The sequence below is a fragment of the Gopherus flavomarginatus genome, chromosome 1 (assembly GCF_025201925.1).
Source record: "Gopherus flavomarginatus isolate rGopFla2 chromosome 1, rGopFla2.mat.asm, whole genome shotgun sequence".
Lineage (NCBI taxonomy): Eukaryota > Metazoa > Chordata > Testudines > Testudinidae > Gopherus > Gopherus flavomarginatus.
In genome coordinates, this window is record NC_066617.1 from 66,291,233 (window position 1) to 66,308,662 (window position 17,430).

A 17,430-nucleotide genomic window follows, 5' to 3' on the forward strand; every position below is an offset into this window, starting at 1 on the left:
ACAGACATGTAAGAATACATGTTCTGCACAATAAACTGAAACAAGTATAGAAACATAATGACATCCTTTTAAATGAATGCACCATAAAAATACATTTATGAAGGTTTAAACGTCTATAAAAACTAAAGTTAAAATGATATGAAAACTGATGAGATAAAAGGAAAGCCTGTTTTTAACTACCTATCCAAAATATGTTTAACTGACCAACAGAGCCCCCTGATACCTAATGAGGGCATAGAGCTACTAAAAGAATATAATTTTGATGCAATAAGAATATCCATTTTTTCTATGTTTACTTTATAGTTATTTGTGAATTAAAGCTTTTATCCTAATACTACACCAGGTTATATGGAGTAGCCCCCTTGCTTATATTGAGTAGCACTCCCTCCACACATAGTCCTATTGACTTAAACTGGGCTACTCTATTTGAGTAAAGGTAGCACAATCTGACCTACTGTTTATAAAACTACATAGCTGGGAAACAAAGAAATAAATGGTGTCAGTAGATAACTCTACTCTTGTCAAAACAAAGTGTTGCATTCAAATTATTTTCCCTTGTAGGGAATAAATTTAGAATACAGTAGAACCTCAGAGAAGTATAAACACCTCAAGGATGGAGGTTGTTCATAACTCTGAAATATTCATAATTCTGAACAAAACATTATGGTTGTTCTTTCAAAAGTTTACAGCTGAACACTGACTTAATACTGCTTTGAAACTTTATTAGGCAGAAGAAAAATGCTTCCTTTAACCATCTTAATTTAAATGAAACAAGCACAAAAACAGTTTCCTTACCTTGTCAAATCTTTTTTTTTAACTTTTCCTTTATTTTTTTAGTAGTTTATGTTTAACACAGCATTGTACTGTATTTTTTTTTGGTCTCTGCTGCTGCCTGCTGCGTACTTCCAGTTCCAAATGAGGTGTGTGGTTGACTGGTCAGTTCATAACTCTGGTGTTTGTAATGCTTAGGTTCTACTGTAGTTACTTTCTATAGTTAAGTATCAGAGAGGTAGCCAGGTTAGTCTGGATCTGTAAAAAAGCGACAAACAGTCCTGTGGCACCTTACAGACTAACAGACATATTGGAGCATAAGCTTTCGTGGGTGAATACATGCGTCTGATGAAGTGGATATTCACCCACAAAAGCTTATGCTCCAATACGTCTGTTAGTCTATACGGTGCTACAGGACTCTTTGTTGCTTTCTATAGTTATAATTTTAAAAAGTGACAGGCTATGGTACACTTATTTAATTCTCTTATCTAGTGTTGAGATGCACATGTAATTTCCATTTTGTTGTAGTCATTATTTATTAATAATTATTATTTATTATTATGCAGTGCTATAGATGTAAATGGTACTTCAACAGATTACAGACAATTAAGAAACAGTGGCCATTCCCTAAGGACTTTACAATCTAATTGCAAATATACGAAATATGTCCATGTGCAATCTTTTCAGGTACACTTATTTGTCTGATTTGGAAAATTCAGCCCTACTGATCTGAATGTTCTTAATGTTCATTGAGTAACGTCCACATCTAATGTTCAGATAAGTATACATAGACTGTTAGTGAAAATATACCATTTAATGATTATTTGATTACAATAAGTGTGCTCTTTAAGGTTCAGTTTCCTTTAAAAAAATATTTTCTGCATTTGTTTTACATGTTTCTTTTTATTCAGAGCATGTCTGTAATTTTTTGTATTGTGGTACAAATCCTTTGAATAAGACTGCATCACTTGACTCCCGAAGTGCAATATCAGAGGGGAGAGAGAAATGCAATCCTCATTCAGTGTTACTGCTTTCCATTTATTTCCTTTTCCCTTTGCTATCCCTGTACTGGGTTAGTTTTCTCCAGCTATATTTTCTAGGGGGAAATTATTTTGTTTTGTGCCCACACTTCTAATCTTTCTAAACTACTTTGCATAATTTCTCTGTACTGATTAGTATTCATAACTCCTCCCAGTTTAATCCCATCAGCAAATTTCATTAAATGGTTTTTTTACTCCTGCTTTCAGATGATTTAAATAAAACGTTTAATAAGATTAGACATCACCAGTCCCCATGATATCCTTATAGAGGGAGGGATAGCTCAGTGGTTTGAGCATTGGCTTGCTAAACCCAGGGTGGAGAGTTCAATTGTTGAGGGGGCTCCTTAGGGATCTGGGCCAAAAATTGGTCCTGCTGGTGAAGGCAGGGGGCTGGACTCAATGACCTTTCAAGGTCCCTTCCACTTCTAGGAGATTGGTATATCTCTAATTATTAAATTTTTCCCTTTCCCATAAAAAACCCTCAGAATTTGCTTGGCAAGATTTATTCTTTATATGTCTTGTAACAATTTCAATGGAATAGGAAGCCAATAAAGGTGCAGTTGTAGTATTAAGCAAAGCACTTTCCTCATCAATACTCACTTTGGCCATGTACTTCAGGGTGCAAAATGAGAAGTGGCTATCACCAGCGTTATCTGGAGAAGAAGCTGTGGACCAGTGGTGTATGTAAAGGAGTAGTTATTAGTTTACTAGATATGAATTACTTACCAAATGAAGTGATGTAGTGTTAGTGTGAGAATGATTATGCTGATAAATATGTTAAGCCACCAAGCCCAGTGTGAATTCAACATTTCTAGAAGTGTGTGCAGACTCAGACTGAGCTACTTGCTTATGCAATTAATACATAGTGCTGTACTTTCTCTCCTGAGAAACTAGAGGCCTGAGTGCATACAAAACATTACAGTATGGAGCACTATCACAACGCTGGTCAGGTTGGGTTGGGGTGGGGTGAGTGGACCTGGTCTTTCTAGTCTGTCTGTTCCCTTCTGTTGCCCTCTCTGTTCCTCACCCACCCACCCCACTCTGCCACCTGCATAGTGGAAGTTCACAGTGGAACTTTAGGGTATGTCTACAGTGCAATTAAAAACCTGCTGCTGGCCCATGCCAGCTAACTTGGGCTAAGGGGCTTGTGCTAAGGGGGCTGTTTAAATGCGTTGCAGACTTTCAGACTCAGGTTGGAGCCCAGGCTTTATGACCCTGTGAGAGTGGAACCACCAAGGCAAGCGGAAAAGAGGCCGTCCAAGAAACACCTGGCGACGCGACCTTCAGGCTGATAGCGAAAAAATGGGCTATACCTGGAACCAGCTAGAGCGAATGGCCCAGGATAGAGGACTCTGGAGATCTGTGGGAGTGAATGAGTGAGAGTGGAACGTCCCAGAGCTGGGGCTGCAGCCTGAGTCCGAAACATCTGCATCACAATTAAACAGCCCCTTAGCCCAAGCCCTGCCATCACGAGTCAGCTGGCTTGGGCCAGCTGTGGGTGTCTAATTGCAATGTAGACATACCCTAATAAGGGGCCTGATCTAATTAGATTCCCAGTGCATGAGGAGTCTAGTGAGTGATCACTAATGGGATCTGCACTACTAGCTCCTTCACCATCATATTTTAAATATAACATACAAATTTCATCATCTATTTTAGGTGCATGTTTACTTTCCTATGTGCATCTTTTGGTACTTCACCTCCTTTGGCTTGACTCCACTCTTGCCCCCCATCCACATTTGAAGCAGGATCCAGGTTTATTTAGCAGGGAAGTCTCAGAATTTAGCCTCCATGAAGACTAGTCTTCCAGTTAAGCAGTTTATTCTGCACTTATTAAAATGTAAGCCCTATTTTAGCATTTAAATCCATCACTTTAAGGGGTATTCATTGATCTGCCAGTAGAAACTATCCTTTCTTATGTTCAGACTGAATTTTCTGGCCAAGATAGCTGTGTCAGAGTTCTTTTCAAAGCTCTGTTGAGCACTGTTCTGTAAATCATCTAGAAAGGGCATACTCACTTCTATAGCTTAGTGAATTGAAAATGTTGCCTCTGCAATGTTATTAATTCAAGTAAGAAACAACAGACTCCACTGGGAATTAACTCAAGTTTCCTTCGCATTACAAATAACTTAAAACTAAGCTGCCCCTTTCATGTCATTTCATTTTGGATAGTTGTGTTTTACATTGAAGAACAAATGAAAGAGGAGTACATATTTGTTAACTTTATGCATGCTATTTTGCTACTCAGCGCTAGAGGGCACTAGAGTAAATACTTTTTGAAACCAGTTTAATTACAGCACTGCTGTAATTTTCACACCCAACAATTAACTGCTGGAAGAAATTTGCTTAGAGTGTGTGTGTCAATTTTTTCCACTTTATTAGCTTTTTAAATGTAAGAAAGAGAAAATATTAGTGCACATGTAATTCCAGAAAGACAATTATTAGAGACAGTAGATCTTTGCAAATATTGCAAACCATTTTCTCTTGTTTTATTTTTAATTTTTAAACAAATTTGCTTCAGCTATCTTCCACCATATTTTGTGTTTACCTCTGCAGAAATTTATTCAACTATGTTTTATTAACACAGATGTTTGCTGAAAGTGAATGTAAAGCTTGTTGACTCTACTACTCCTAGAAGATGAATTTTAAATGCATTTTCTGAAAGTACCCACACAAAAATACGCTTGTTATGAGTACAAAACTTATCCAATAAGGAAACAGGAAAAAGTACTACAGGATTTAAGGAGCCAGTCACAACTAAGAACAGAGATTGAATTTCAAAAAGCAAGCTATAGAATAAATTACTTCTCCAAAGGATTTTACCAAATAATTTGGAATAATAAAAAAATTTGAGAAAACCATGATCTGTTCACAGAGGTATCACAAACATTACAAGAGGTGAAATTTGTGTAATAAATTATTTGTTATGAATTACTCATTCATTTTTAATAGATTAAAAATGCAAATATTAGTGTTCTCATCACTCAGTTTAATTTCAAATCTTGTGATCTTTAGTGTTTCTCTCAAAGGCCCACCTCTGGGAGTCAAGTGCTGACATGAGAAATTCAGCTTTCATTTTTAAAAAAAAGTAAGTTGATAGCCTTTGTGGTAGCTTGAAAACTTGACCCAAATGCACCCTAAAGGGTTAGAAGTCAGAAGACAAATAAAATGAATTTTTTTTAATCTTATGAATTTAAAATCAATTTCATGATATTTTGAGGCCTGACTCATGATTTTTTAATTCTTAGGGCTGGCAATATGGAAATCTAAGAAAATATATATATATATATATATATATAGTCTTTTGTATTCTTCCCACAAATAACGACTAGTTTAGGAAAAAAGGTTACAGAGATGCTGACTTCATGGTCATGCAGTTTCCACTAAAACAAGTCCACATATGATAATAATTTGTGTAATGGTCTTACATGGCCATGAGCTTTCCCATTGTCTGGATATCCCATCTCTTAAATAATATTTATGAAGATTTATGCTTTTCCTGAATCAAGCAGCAGGAGTTTGCAAGTTTTAGCAATAATAACCTCTAGGTCAAGCATTTCCTTGCAGTTAATCATCAGTTTGGTTGGAGTTGTGGACCCTTGAGTTTTACCTTGGGATTCTAACTCAGCCACTCATTAGCTGCTAGAAAATGCTCAACCCTAGCAATACCTCATAAACAGTGTGAAAATATAAATACTTGTCACAGGGTGGCTGGCTGCTATAACTGAAATAGGTCCCTGTGCCAGAACAGGTGCTCCCAGTCAGGCTGCACCTGGTCTATAAAGGATCTGAGGGAGTCTAAGAGCTGGAAGGGAACAGAACTGGCTGTGAGAAAGAGAGTGAGACAGGAAGCTGCAATAAACAATGAGTAAAAAAGTGTTCTTACAATTATGCAAAATAAGCACGTTCTTGCAAAGGGAAAGCAATTTTTAAACATACAGGGTCAAATCCTTCAGGCCTCAATTCAGCAAGGTACTTAAATCCATGTACAACTTTAAGTGCATGAGCAGATCCACTGAAACACAAGCTTAAAGATGTTGTGCATGTACTTAAATACCTTGCTGAATCAGGGCTCAGTCCTTACTCAGGCGCAATTCCCATTGTGCAACATATTTAAGACCGATCGCTAGATTGCATTTGTAGTTCATTTAGTTACAATACAATATCGCAATGTTTAGAGCTGCCTAATAATTACTAGAATCCTATACAAATAAATGAGCATAAGAAAGATATATTACTCATATTACGGTAAATCAGACAAAAAATCATAGAAACTATTATTGGAGGTGAAATTGAACTTAATAGTCTAACTTCAGGTCTGTTATTTTGGTTCTTTTCTGGTGGATCTCTGCTCCAGTTGTGCCAACCTGTAGCGCAGAGAATAAATCTTACAATTTCCTACTTCAGAAATATAGGCCTTTACCAGTTGCAGTAATGGAGAAATATGGCTGTCAGTAGTAGTCAGTAGTAGTCAGTAGCAGCTGAAATGTAGAATCTTAGTCCTGCTGCTACAAGACGGTCACAAGCTTGAGACAGTCTGTCATTCCATCTGAAATAGTAGTGAGGCACCTACAGGCACCAGCCAACATGTAGGCGAAACCAATTAGTACAGTGGCTATACAAAATATATTGCTCCACAGAGTCTTAAAAATATCACTACATTCCTGTGTGTTCCACCTGTACAGTAGGCAAGTGCTCCTGCATTATGAAAGCATCCTTTGAACAAGAACAAAGCATAGATGTTTAGTAGCGATTGGACATCTAACATAGTGAATACCAGTGAAAATGAGGTAGGATCAGAGGCTAAAATAGGGAAAAAACAAGTTAAAAATTAATTAGATGTCTTCGAGTCACCAGGGCCTAATGAAATACTCCCTAGAATACTCAAGGAGCTGACTGAGGAGATAGCTGAGCCATTAGCGATTATTTTCAAAATGTTATGGAAGATGGGACAGATTCTAGAGGACTGGAAAAGGGCAAATATAGTGCCAATCTATAAAAAGGGGAATAAGGACAACCCAGGGAATTACAGACCAGTCATCTTTACTTTAGTACCTGGAAAGATAATGAAGCAAATAATTAAGCAATCAAGTTACAAACACCTATCAGATAATAAGGTGATAAGTAACAGTCAACATGGACTTATCAAGAACAAATCATATCATTATAGCTTTCTTTGACAGTGCAACAAACTTTGGGGATGGGGGGGAAGTGGTAGATGTGGTATATCTTGATTTAACTAAGTCCTTGGCTACACTTGAGAGTTACAGCGCTGTTGGCGGCTTTATAGCACTGTAACTCACTCCCCGTCCACACTGGCAAGGCACATACAAGCGCTGTATCTCCTGGCTACAGTGCTGCTTGTACTCCACCTCCACGAGAGGAATAAAGAATATAGCGCTGCTGCTGCAGTGCTGGGGTGCCAATGTAAACAGGGAATAATCTTAGTACACTGTAACTGACCTCCAGAAACTTCCCATAATCCTTTTAAGTAAAGATTACTCTTTGTTTTTTTGTGATGCCTCTCTTTATTTTGTTGTGAACTCCGGGCTCCCGAAGCTGCTTATAAAAAAAACAAACACAGCTACTGTTTGCTGTGAATGAGCAGAGGCTGGCAGGGGGCTCCCTTTGGAATGCCCACAGCTAGTGTTTGCTTGAAGAGAGGGGGAGGGAGGGGGCTTGAGGAGAGAAGCAGCACGGCGCGTGGGAGGGAGAGAGCAGGGATCTGTTTCGGGAACGCTGCTTATCAGCTGCTGTTTGCTTTCAGTGAGTGAGAGAGGGGTAGGGAGGGGGTCAGAACTTGCAAGGCAGCTGCTGACAGAGTGTCGGCTCCAAAAATCCACTCTCTCTCTCCCCTACGGTCCCTGCCACACTCCACCCCACCCCCCTCTTTTGAAAAGCACGTTGCAGCCACTTGAACACTGGGATAGCTGCCCATAATGCACCGCTCCTAATGCTGCTGCAGATGCTGCAAATGTGGCCATGACAGTACGCTGTCAGCTGTCAGTGTGGACAGACTGCAGCGCTTTCCCTACTCAGCTGTAGGAAGACAGGTTTAACTCTCAGCGCTGTACAGCTGCAAGTGTAGCCATTCCCTCAGCTTTTGATACTGTCTCACATGACCTTCTCACAAACTAGGAAAATACAATCGAGATGGAGCTACTATAAGGTGGGGGAATAAGTGGTTGGAAAAACATTCCCAGAGAATAGTTATCAGTGATTCATAGTCAAGCTGGAAGGGCATATCAAGTAGGTTCCCGCAGGGATCAGTTCTGGGTCTGGTTCTGTTCAATATCTTCATCAATGATTTAGATAATGGCATAGAGTGTACACTTCTAAAGTTTGCAGATGGTACCAAGCTGGGAGGCGTTGCAAGTGCTTTGGAGGATAGGATTAAAATTCATAATGATCTGGAAAAACTGGAAAAGCAGCAAAGAATCCTGTGGCACCTTATAGACTAACAGATGTTTTGGAGTTAATCTATAAGGTGCCACAGGATTCTTTGCTGCTTTTACAGATCCAGACTAACACGGCTACCCCTCTGATACTGGAAAAACTGGAGAAATGATCATTGTAAAATTAACAAAGCTGCAGTTCAGTAACAGATCGACTGTTGGCCTCCCTTGCCTTGTGGCATGCCTGTTGCAGTTCCTTTGCTTTCATGCAGTATTGTTGCTGATCCCTGTTGTACTCCTTCGCCCGCATCCCCAAACAATCTGCTCATAGATTGTCCACATTTCTACATCTGCGCCATAGCTCTGCCTGCTCAGCCTTTTTTCCCTACAGGCCCAGAAGATCAAATACCTCTTGTCTGCTATAGGCAGGAGCATGTCGGAAGCATGTAGCCAGCATGGTCAGTTGAGTAGGTGCACTCAAGAGAGCGCTTCTGTGATGCTTACCAAGTTGGGCAGTCAGGAAAATGCATTTTAAAAATATGCAGGTTTTTAAAGTGGGGGGTGGGGGCTGGCTCAATGGTTTCCAGTCTCTGACCCCTGGGCAGTGGAGTTGACAGTTGTGATTAGAATGGTCATTGTTAGGCATTGTGGCAAAGCTGCTGGAGAACTGTTAGGGTTGACATAGGTAACGCAATGTATATACTCACACCGTAGGTTGACCAAGGCTCAACACAGTACTGGGAAGTGATGTTACTGCATTGCCATAATGGGGCCTGTGGACGAGGGGGTGCCGGGGCTCAACCCTCCCTGGGGAGGAGGGGAGCCACACCGGCCTCGTCTCGTCGTCCGAGGGCCTCTGCCCTCGGGATTGCAGTCCGCTCCGGCGGTTCGGACCCTGTGTGCGGGACCGAACAGCTACACAGTTAAATACTAGGGGCCCAACCCTTGGCTCGGGCGGGGCACCAAACACAGTTCAGCTAGCTCTGGCCTTTGGAGCAGGGCAGAGCAGTGGCAACATGGGTGGGGGGAGTCTGCCACCCGGTTACGGGTGGCAGGGGGAACGCAGGCCCACCCACTCCTGCATCATAATGCGTTCCAGCCCGGGGCCCTAATAGCGGCTGACACCGCTAGTGGCAGTCAGTGGGGAAGGGGGTCCTGACCGAAACACACTGACATAGGCGCAGGGCCTTCTGCAGCCTGACTATAGTCAGCTGCCCCCGGGCTACTTCCAGCCTCCCCCCCGGTTCCTACCTGGTCCGTCGGGGTGTCCAGTACCATGGGCTCCTCCCAGTCCGGGCAGGGCGGTAGGTCCGGGAATACCTCCAGGACGGCAGACCAGGTCTGGTCTGGTGGCTCCTCAGGGCCATAGTGAGGACGGGGCAGCTCTGGCGGCTCCTCGTCGTAGTGACTGCGGGGCAGCTCCGGCGGCTCCTCATCGTAGCGACTGCGGGGCAGCTCCGGCGGCTCCTCATCGTAGCGACTGCGGGGCAGCTCCGGCGGCTCCTCATCGTAGCGACAGCGGGGCAGCTCCGGCGGCTCCTCATCGTAGCGACAGCGGGGCAGCTCCGGCGGCTCCTCATCGTAGCGACTGCGGGGCAGCTCCCACCAGCCTCGGGCCTCAGCAGCTTCCCGGTGAGGAGGGCCAGTGGGCACATCTGCTCCTGCTGGCAGCCGGGCCCTGAGTGAGGGCTGAGGCCCGGCTTTTATCCTTCCGGGTCGCCGCCTGACCCTTTGAGGGGCGGGACTTCCTCCCAGCGGTTCTGCCCTGGGGGGTGATTGATGGGGCTCAACCCTCCGTGGGGAGGAGGGGAGCCACACCGCCTCGCTACAGGGCCCTTACCTCAGCCGGAGACAAATGTGAGTATAGATTCACGCACAACTAGGGTAATGCTAGGTGACTTATGTTGACCCAACTTTGTACCCTAGACCAGGCCTAAGTCATAGATTTATAGAAAAGTCTTTATTTTCTAATTTCTATTAAGGAGAAAAATATAGGAAGGAATAAAACATTGTTATATATAGCCCTTTCCCCTTATAAGTACAGATTAAGGCAAAACATTTTAAACTTTGGACATTTGTGTTGAAGTTATTTTCAAATGCAAACACTTCCACATTGTCCTATCCCCCCACTTTTATCATGAACAATATTGTTAAAATGGATAATTTGGCTCACTGTAGGTTTTCAGTACTACACTTGATTTTAGTAAACTGGACCGTCTCTAAGAAGCCAATCAATATTCAAGGTGAGGTGTAGCATATTACATCCTGGCTTCTATGTCTGTCAACAAGGTTACAACTCTTTAAAGTTACAGAAAGATTATAGTTTAGTTCTTGTTGCTAAACCATTTATCTGCAGTTGTACCCCTTTGATTTTTTAGCTCAAATTTTAGTTTTATACAGCAAATACACAACTTATCAGTGTAACCAGTAAAAAGCTTTTGTAGGTGACAGGCATAATAATGGATTAGTGCTGTTGTTTTACATGAATTAAAAATAGTAGTAATCATAATTATATTTGGCAGCTGTATAGAAGAAAAAGATCATTATTTTATCAAAAATGATTTTAAAATGCACTTTATCCTTTTATACTATTAATATGTACTATCAAATAGCAATTTTTTCATTTGCAGTTACATCCTTCATTTTTCTGTTTGAAGTTCAGTGGATTTCTATATACAGTATTTTCTTATTCCTTATAAACCCACAGTGTCCTTTTATGAGCCTCTATATCATAACTACATACTTTTTTGATCAACTTTTTTTATCTGCTGCAGAGCAAAGGTTATATTTTTGAAATTCAATAAATCGGCCGTTCCATTTTTTATTCTTATTCTACAATAAATGAATAAGCTTATTGCACCTTTTCTGTTTTGGCCACTGGAGCTTATTTATTTGCATACCAGTCAGGAAAGAGAGGAAGGTCGGTTGTGCAGCATCCCATGTTCTGATCTGCATTGCAGATGAGGAAAAGCAGATGATATGCCTGGCATGTTGGCCAAAGTTTTCAAACCTAGGCATCTAAATAATCACTTGATTTCTCAGAGGTGCTAAACATCACTTGACACTTGAAGTCAATATGGATTCTGAATGTTCAATACTTCTGAAAACCTGCCCATTTCTAGGTTTCTAAATATGGATTTTGTTGACTAACTTTATGCATCCAGATATTAAACTGTTACTTATTTATTGCTTATATATATTTCCACTAGTATTTTTAAGTGGATTGGGACAGTTATAGAAAGAGAGAAGAGCTGTGAATGATTGATAACGTGTACTGTCTAGCAGATCATTAGTTGCTTGAAAGATAAGAGACCTAGGGTATGTCTGCACTGCAATTAGACACCTGTGGCTGCCACATGCCAGTTGACTTGGGCTCGTGGGACTCAGGCAAAGGGGCTGTTTAATTGCAGTGTAGATGATCTGGCTCGAACTGCAGCCCGAGCTCTGGGACCCTCCCGCTTCGCAGGGTCCTAGAGCTCCAAACTGAGCTCAAATGTCTATACCGCTATTAAACAGCCTCCTATCCTGAGCCCAGCAAGCTGGAGTCAGCTGGCACAGAGCAGCCATGGGTTTTTAACTGCCGTGTAAAGATACCCCCACTGCCAGATCCTCTGACCTGATACATCCCCTTTGTGCCATTCAGTGGCACAAAGGTGTTGTGTAGCTGGTTTAACAACCTTCCTGGAGATTCTTCCAGTTGGCTTACCTGGTTTCCTAGCAAATTTCCCTTAGAAGCTAGTTAAGCCAACTGAATAGTCCCTTTCTGCCTCTGGAATGGCTATGGGGGATCTCTCTCCAGATGACGAAGAAGGCCTCATGGCCTTTGAAGTGAGCCTGAAGACTGAAGGAGTGGCCATATTACTGCAGACAATCTTTGGCGGGCAGAATGACCTTTGAGGGCTATTGCAGATGGGCACAATTTACAGCAGTCAGGCAAATGTTCTATGTTCTGATACAGATTGAGCTAGCCCTGGGCCAGCCCCAGAGTTGCGGGGAGGCTGGGAACATAAAGATACTGCAAATAAGGAATAAATCCATTTAGCAAAGGGAATTATAGAGAGGTAAAACCAGCATAAGAGCAGAACTGAGCTGCAAACAACCTATATTTAGCAATTTCTTGAAACCCAAGTAATCCAATTTGTTTTCTAATTTTCCCATGACTTCTAATGAACCTGGTGAGCCAGCCCCAGTTTGGAAACAAAAATGGAAAAATGGAATGTAAGCATCTGAGACTTATTCAATAATGTAAACATAACCAAAAAAAGTCCAAACACTTAAGTCAAGTATAAGTTAAGTTCAAATTCAAATGTAGGATATTAATAGTAAAGGCACTATATAAATATAGTGTAAATCAAAAAGAGTCATTGCCACATGGAAATTACATTGGTTTCTCCTTCCTTCTGTGATCTGTTGCCTGAAAATAGACTTTTGAATAAAAATATGAAGCATTTTCCAGGAAGCTCTAAAAGTATACTTCTCTTGCAGCAGTTGTTGTAATCATCTTTCTTGTGATGTTGGGAAGCAAACCACAATCAATCAAGTAACATAGGTTGTACTGGCTAACTTCCTAATCTATGGAGTAGTAGAACTATACAGCATAGCTTCCTCAGAGCTTGAAATAAAGACTTATTCTGAACAATTTATTTCAGTTTAAAAAGATGCAAGCATACGTCTGTTTTCTCTGTACTCTTTGTTTTGGTTGCACACAGTCTATAGTAGGCATATTCATTTGAAAGTCAAATTTGCCCAGGTCATCACAGGAATTAGTGTTCTAATTTACAAGGGCCAGAAAAAAGACCACATCAGAATGTAGGGACTTGTGCTCTTGAGCACTATATTTCTTCCTTGCTCCTATCTGAGCCAATGAAGCTCAATTACCAAGGTCTGTTTGTTGTAGCATCTGCTCAGCTGCCTGCCTATTCAGTTGCTTGTCTATTTCTGCACAAAGCTGCAGAGAATCGGTTATGGGAACTGCTATTTACAAGCTATCAAGCAAAATCAAGTTTCAAGTGAAGAAAACACAAGCATCAGGTAGGGACTATGCACCTAAATGAATGCTTGGAACTCTCACAGTTTACCACAAAAGCAAAATACAAGTGGTCTCAATATCACATAATGTTAGAATTTATTTAATTGTTTTTTTCTTCAACTTTAGGCTGTTGAATAAGGCAACTTGAATCTAATGCAGTAGTGAAATGCTAAGTAACATAAAATGTTAGATTTTGCCTCAGCAATTGACAACACAATTTTTAAAAGATAATATTTGTATATTTAATAAATATTTACACATTTATATTTGCATTTTTAATTTATAACACCAGTGAGATAAGTATAGCTAAAGTTTTCATTATACATATACCTCACTTTTACAATAGTTTTATTTCAGAAGACAGACTTAATATCCTTACTGATTAATTTGAGCAGGTCTTTTTTTTTTTTTTTAAAGTCAGTGAATGTTTTTGTTAGCAGTACTTGTTAAAGGTTTTGATTTCTTCCAGGGCAACAGACATTTCAGATGCCATCAGAAAAGAATACCAGATTCTAATAAATTTCCAAGCAGAAGTCCATTGGTAATCTAGCAAAATACTGATCTTAGAAGCACAGATAATTTTTTCTGAAGTTCAGATATTTTGAGAGCAGGAGTAGTAACTATTTCAGTAAAGGATCATCCAATAAGTAAATTCCCTTTAGTTTGACAATACTTGTACCTCTGTTGTACATTGTACTCTAATCTGTGGAATAGTTTTTTAAAAAACTGAACTGCGTGGGTAAAATGTTCTAATTGTGTTTCTGTTATAGTAGAGATAATCTTTTCTTTTCCAGTCACTCATTAAACTTACATTCAGTCTGTTAAAATCTAGGTTATGACAGAAAGCTTTAATTGGATTTACAGAGATGAAGCTTTTATGTTTTCTGGAATTATGTCTGTAAGAGTCAGGAGGAAGTTATGGGCCTGTCTTATAAATGACATTAAAGACACACAGATTAAAATGAATTATAAATAAGAAACAAAATAGCATTGAAAGAGAATGTTTCCTAATTTCATTAGTTAATCCTGTCTCAGAATACTATTTAACCAACACACTGTTCCCTAATATGATTTGTCAAAATGATTGTGTATATAATGGGAACATGCTCTATATACGCACACAAACTACATAAAAACATTATTAAGGTTGCAAAGTCAAGTACCCAAAAGTTAGCAATGCCAGTGCTACCTTAATTTGATCCCCCTCTCCCACCTAGTGTATATGCATTATGAGACAGTCTTTAATTACATGATCACATACTGTTTTTCCACCACAGGCCCCCTGCCGCAGTCAGTGCACTGAATGGACCATGGACCATACTCACTAGCTGACATCTATTTAATATATTATTTTGTTCTTGTTATTCATGAGTGTGTGCTTTAGGACTGATTGACTGAATGATACCCAGGCCCTACTCTGAATAGAGAATTATTAACTTCCTTGTGGGGTTTTTTATGGTGCTCATCACCATATATATCTGAGGTCTTCACAGACATTAATGGTTTTGTTTTCACAATGCACCTGTGCAGTGAGGGGTAGTATCTAATATTCAGATGGGGAACTGAGGCACAAAGTGTTCAAGGTCAAAAGTGTTCATATATTTTGGTTTCCCAACTTGAAACACACGGGACTTGATTTTTCAGAGGACTTAGCATTATATAGCACTTTATATGTTCAAAGCACATCTATTGATTTCAGATGCAGCTCTGAATACCTAGCACTTCTGGAAATCAGACCCAGGGATTCAAGTTGTACATCCATAAAATGAGGAACACACAATTAGTTGATGTTTGGTTGAAGTGCCTTGCCCAACATCACATAAGAACTCTGTGGCAGAGGTATGGATAGAATCTAATTCTTCAGGGCATAATTCGGCTGCCCTAACCATGAACTATCCTTTCTCTTCCTTTAGTCTCCTGCCTTATTGATTACACACTCTGCCAAATGAAAACACAAATTCCATCATGTAGACACCCTCATGGGTCATCAGCAGGGTTTGAACTTTCAGATCTACTACATTGACCTCTTGCCAGTTGAGCTAATGGAGTAACTGATAGCAGTAGAAAGGGACAAGACACACAAACTTTGCTAGTGAGCTTCGCAGATATTTGCTGATAGCTGAGGAATGACGAGACTCAGGAATGTCCTTCCCTGATCCCAGTCTCTTTTCCCAACCAGTCTTCCATCACCACCAACTTGGCTCCCAGTCTCACCTCCAGACTCCTTGCCCCAGTATCTCCCCACTAAGTTATCATCTCAGTCTCTCCATCTCCCCCAAAAAACCTGGTCCCACTCCCAATCTTCTTGTTTAGGCTCCTCATGCCAGTGTTCCGTACCCCAAGGCTCCCTGTTCCAGTCTCCTTGCTAATCTGGCCCCAGTCTCTCCACTCCAACCTAACTCCTTATTTAATGATGATATGGCCCACAACAAATGCGGCAGTTTCAGGGAAAGTCCTGCTTGGTCCCTGTAGCCCTAAGCTGGACCATGCTCATTGCAGATGGAATCTTTGGAGAATTTAGCTGCTTAACTCTTAACAAGTCTTTACTAAACACGTGAACTTAGATTTTTCAAAGGCTTATAACTTTGCCAAATTTGGATTTTTATTCGCATGAACATGAAAAGGCACAACCTTGTCACCAGAGCAAAGCCCCTACCAAATTTCAAACCTTTGCGCTAAAGGATAGAAATACTAAAGTTTTCAACTAAATGGCTGGGTTTTTTTTGTTTTTTTTTAAAACATTCCTAACCTCATGCTCCGAAATGGCTGAACCATTTTAGTTGAAACTTTTTGAAAAAACTCAACTTGAAGCAGTCAACCCAGCATGAAAAATTTCAGTCAGAATGGTTAAAGTTTGGGAAAACTGTAAGAAACTTAAAACAAGGTCTTAAAATGGAAAATGTTTTGAAAACTTAACTATAGTTGGCACTACCAGCTCTGCCAGTTTTTGATAGACATGAAAACAGCAAATCTAGCAATGTTTCTGAGCAAGCCAGCAGTTGCTTTAAAAATGGCATAAAAATAAATATTTATAGGTTTGAGGGTAGAAAATTGAAACCTGATGAGCCTTTTGTCAAAATAGAATTATATTTTACATACCTATTGTTATTGATTTAAATATCCAGTGGTCATCACAGCTGATCGTTGTGAGCCAGGAAGTGAGGTTTATACATCACTACTGAATGCAGGTTTCTGGTGGTAATACTTTACCACACAGAGTACCTGTGACTTGGTGTGTTTTTGTTATCCAACTGTCAGTGTGCATTAATTTATTCCTAAAGGGCACTGAAGCTGGGATCATCTACAACCTTGTACCTGAACTTTTGATCTGAAAAATGCTAAGTGTTGTTATGTCCATTTAACAGACCGGTAAATTGAGTTTAAATGACTTGTCCAAGATCATTTAGCAAGTCAGTGGCAATGCCAGGAAAAGAATGCAGGAAACTTGACAAAATCCCCTGTTCTGCTTTGGACAATATTTCCTCTGTGGTAATTAAATGATAATCGTTAATAATACCTAGCGCATACTATTTGTAGACCTCAATTCTCTCTAGAAAAGTGTGTTTTCATTTGGCAGGGTGTGTACTATTATTAGCCACATTTTACAGATGGGGAAACTGAAACTCAAAGAAGTTAATTAATTTGCCTGACCTCACACAGGAAATCAGTGTCGAGATCTGGTTTCTGTTGCTGATTCTAACTCCCAGTTTCATCTCCTATCTACAAGACCACGCTGCCTCTCACAGGTATACTAGATAGTTCATGAAATTCATAAGTGTCTAAACATAAACTGTTTAAACAGCTTAGGAATTTCACTTTGTAGCTTACTTTCTGAGAGGGATTTTAAAAAAATTGTAGCATACATTACATTAAACATGTGCTATTTTGGAAAGAGACCTATTTGCATTCAGACTCTAATTTGCATTAAGATGATTTATGTTGCTCTCAAAGCAACAGCAAGTTCTTCTCTAAATATCTTTTCTTTATCTATATGTTTCAGATTGCAGATATACATGTCACTCTCACTGTCGAGATCTGGTGCATCTAGACTGTCAGCAGAATGGAAAATTAATGGAATGCATCTCCATATATGACGAGTTGGATCAAACCGACAATGGTCAGGTAATATGTTTTGCATTGCAGAATTGCTACTATCCAACTGTCAGTTACATAATAAAGAACCTTCTTCCTGTTC

General features: G+C 40.1%; 1 protein-coding gene across 2 annotated transcripts in view; it reads left to right on the forward strand.

The window, feature by feature from the left end:
- RASSF3 (Ras association domain family member 3) overlaps window positions 1-17,430 on the forward strand; it is a 156,217-nt gene that overhangs the window by 35,153 nt on the left and 103,634 nt on the right. The window contains exons 1-2 of one of the 2 annotated variants that reach the window (XM_050924073.1): window positions 16,957-16,981; window positions 17,236-17,357. In XM_050924073.1, coding sequence (XP_050780030.1) covers window positions 17,307-17,357 — 51 coding nt within the window. In that variant the 5' untranslated portion in view covers window positions 16,957-16,981; window positions 17,236-17,306. Of the gene's footprint in view, window positions 1-16,956; window positions 16,982-17,235; window positions 17,358-17,430 lie in introns of those variants that run through there. The other variant, XM_050924069.1, reaches the window with a different exon arrangement.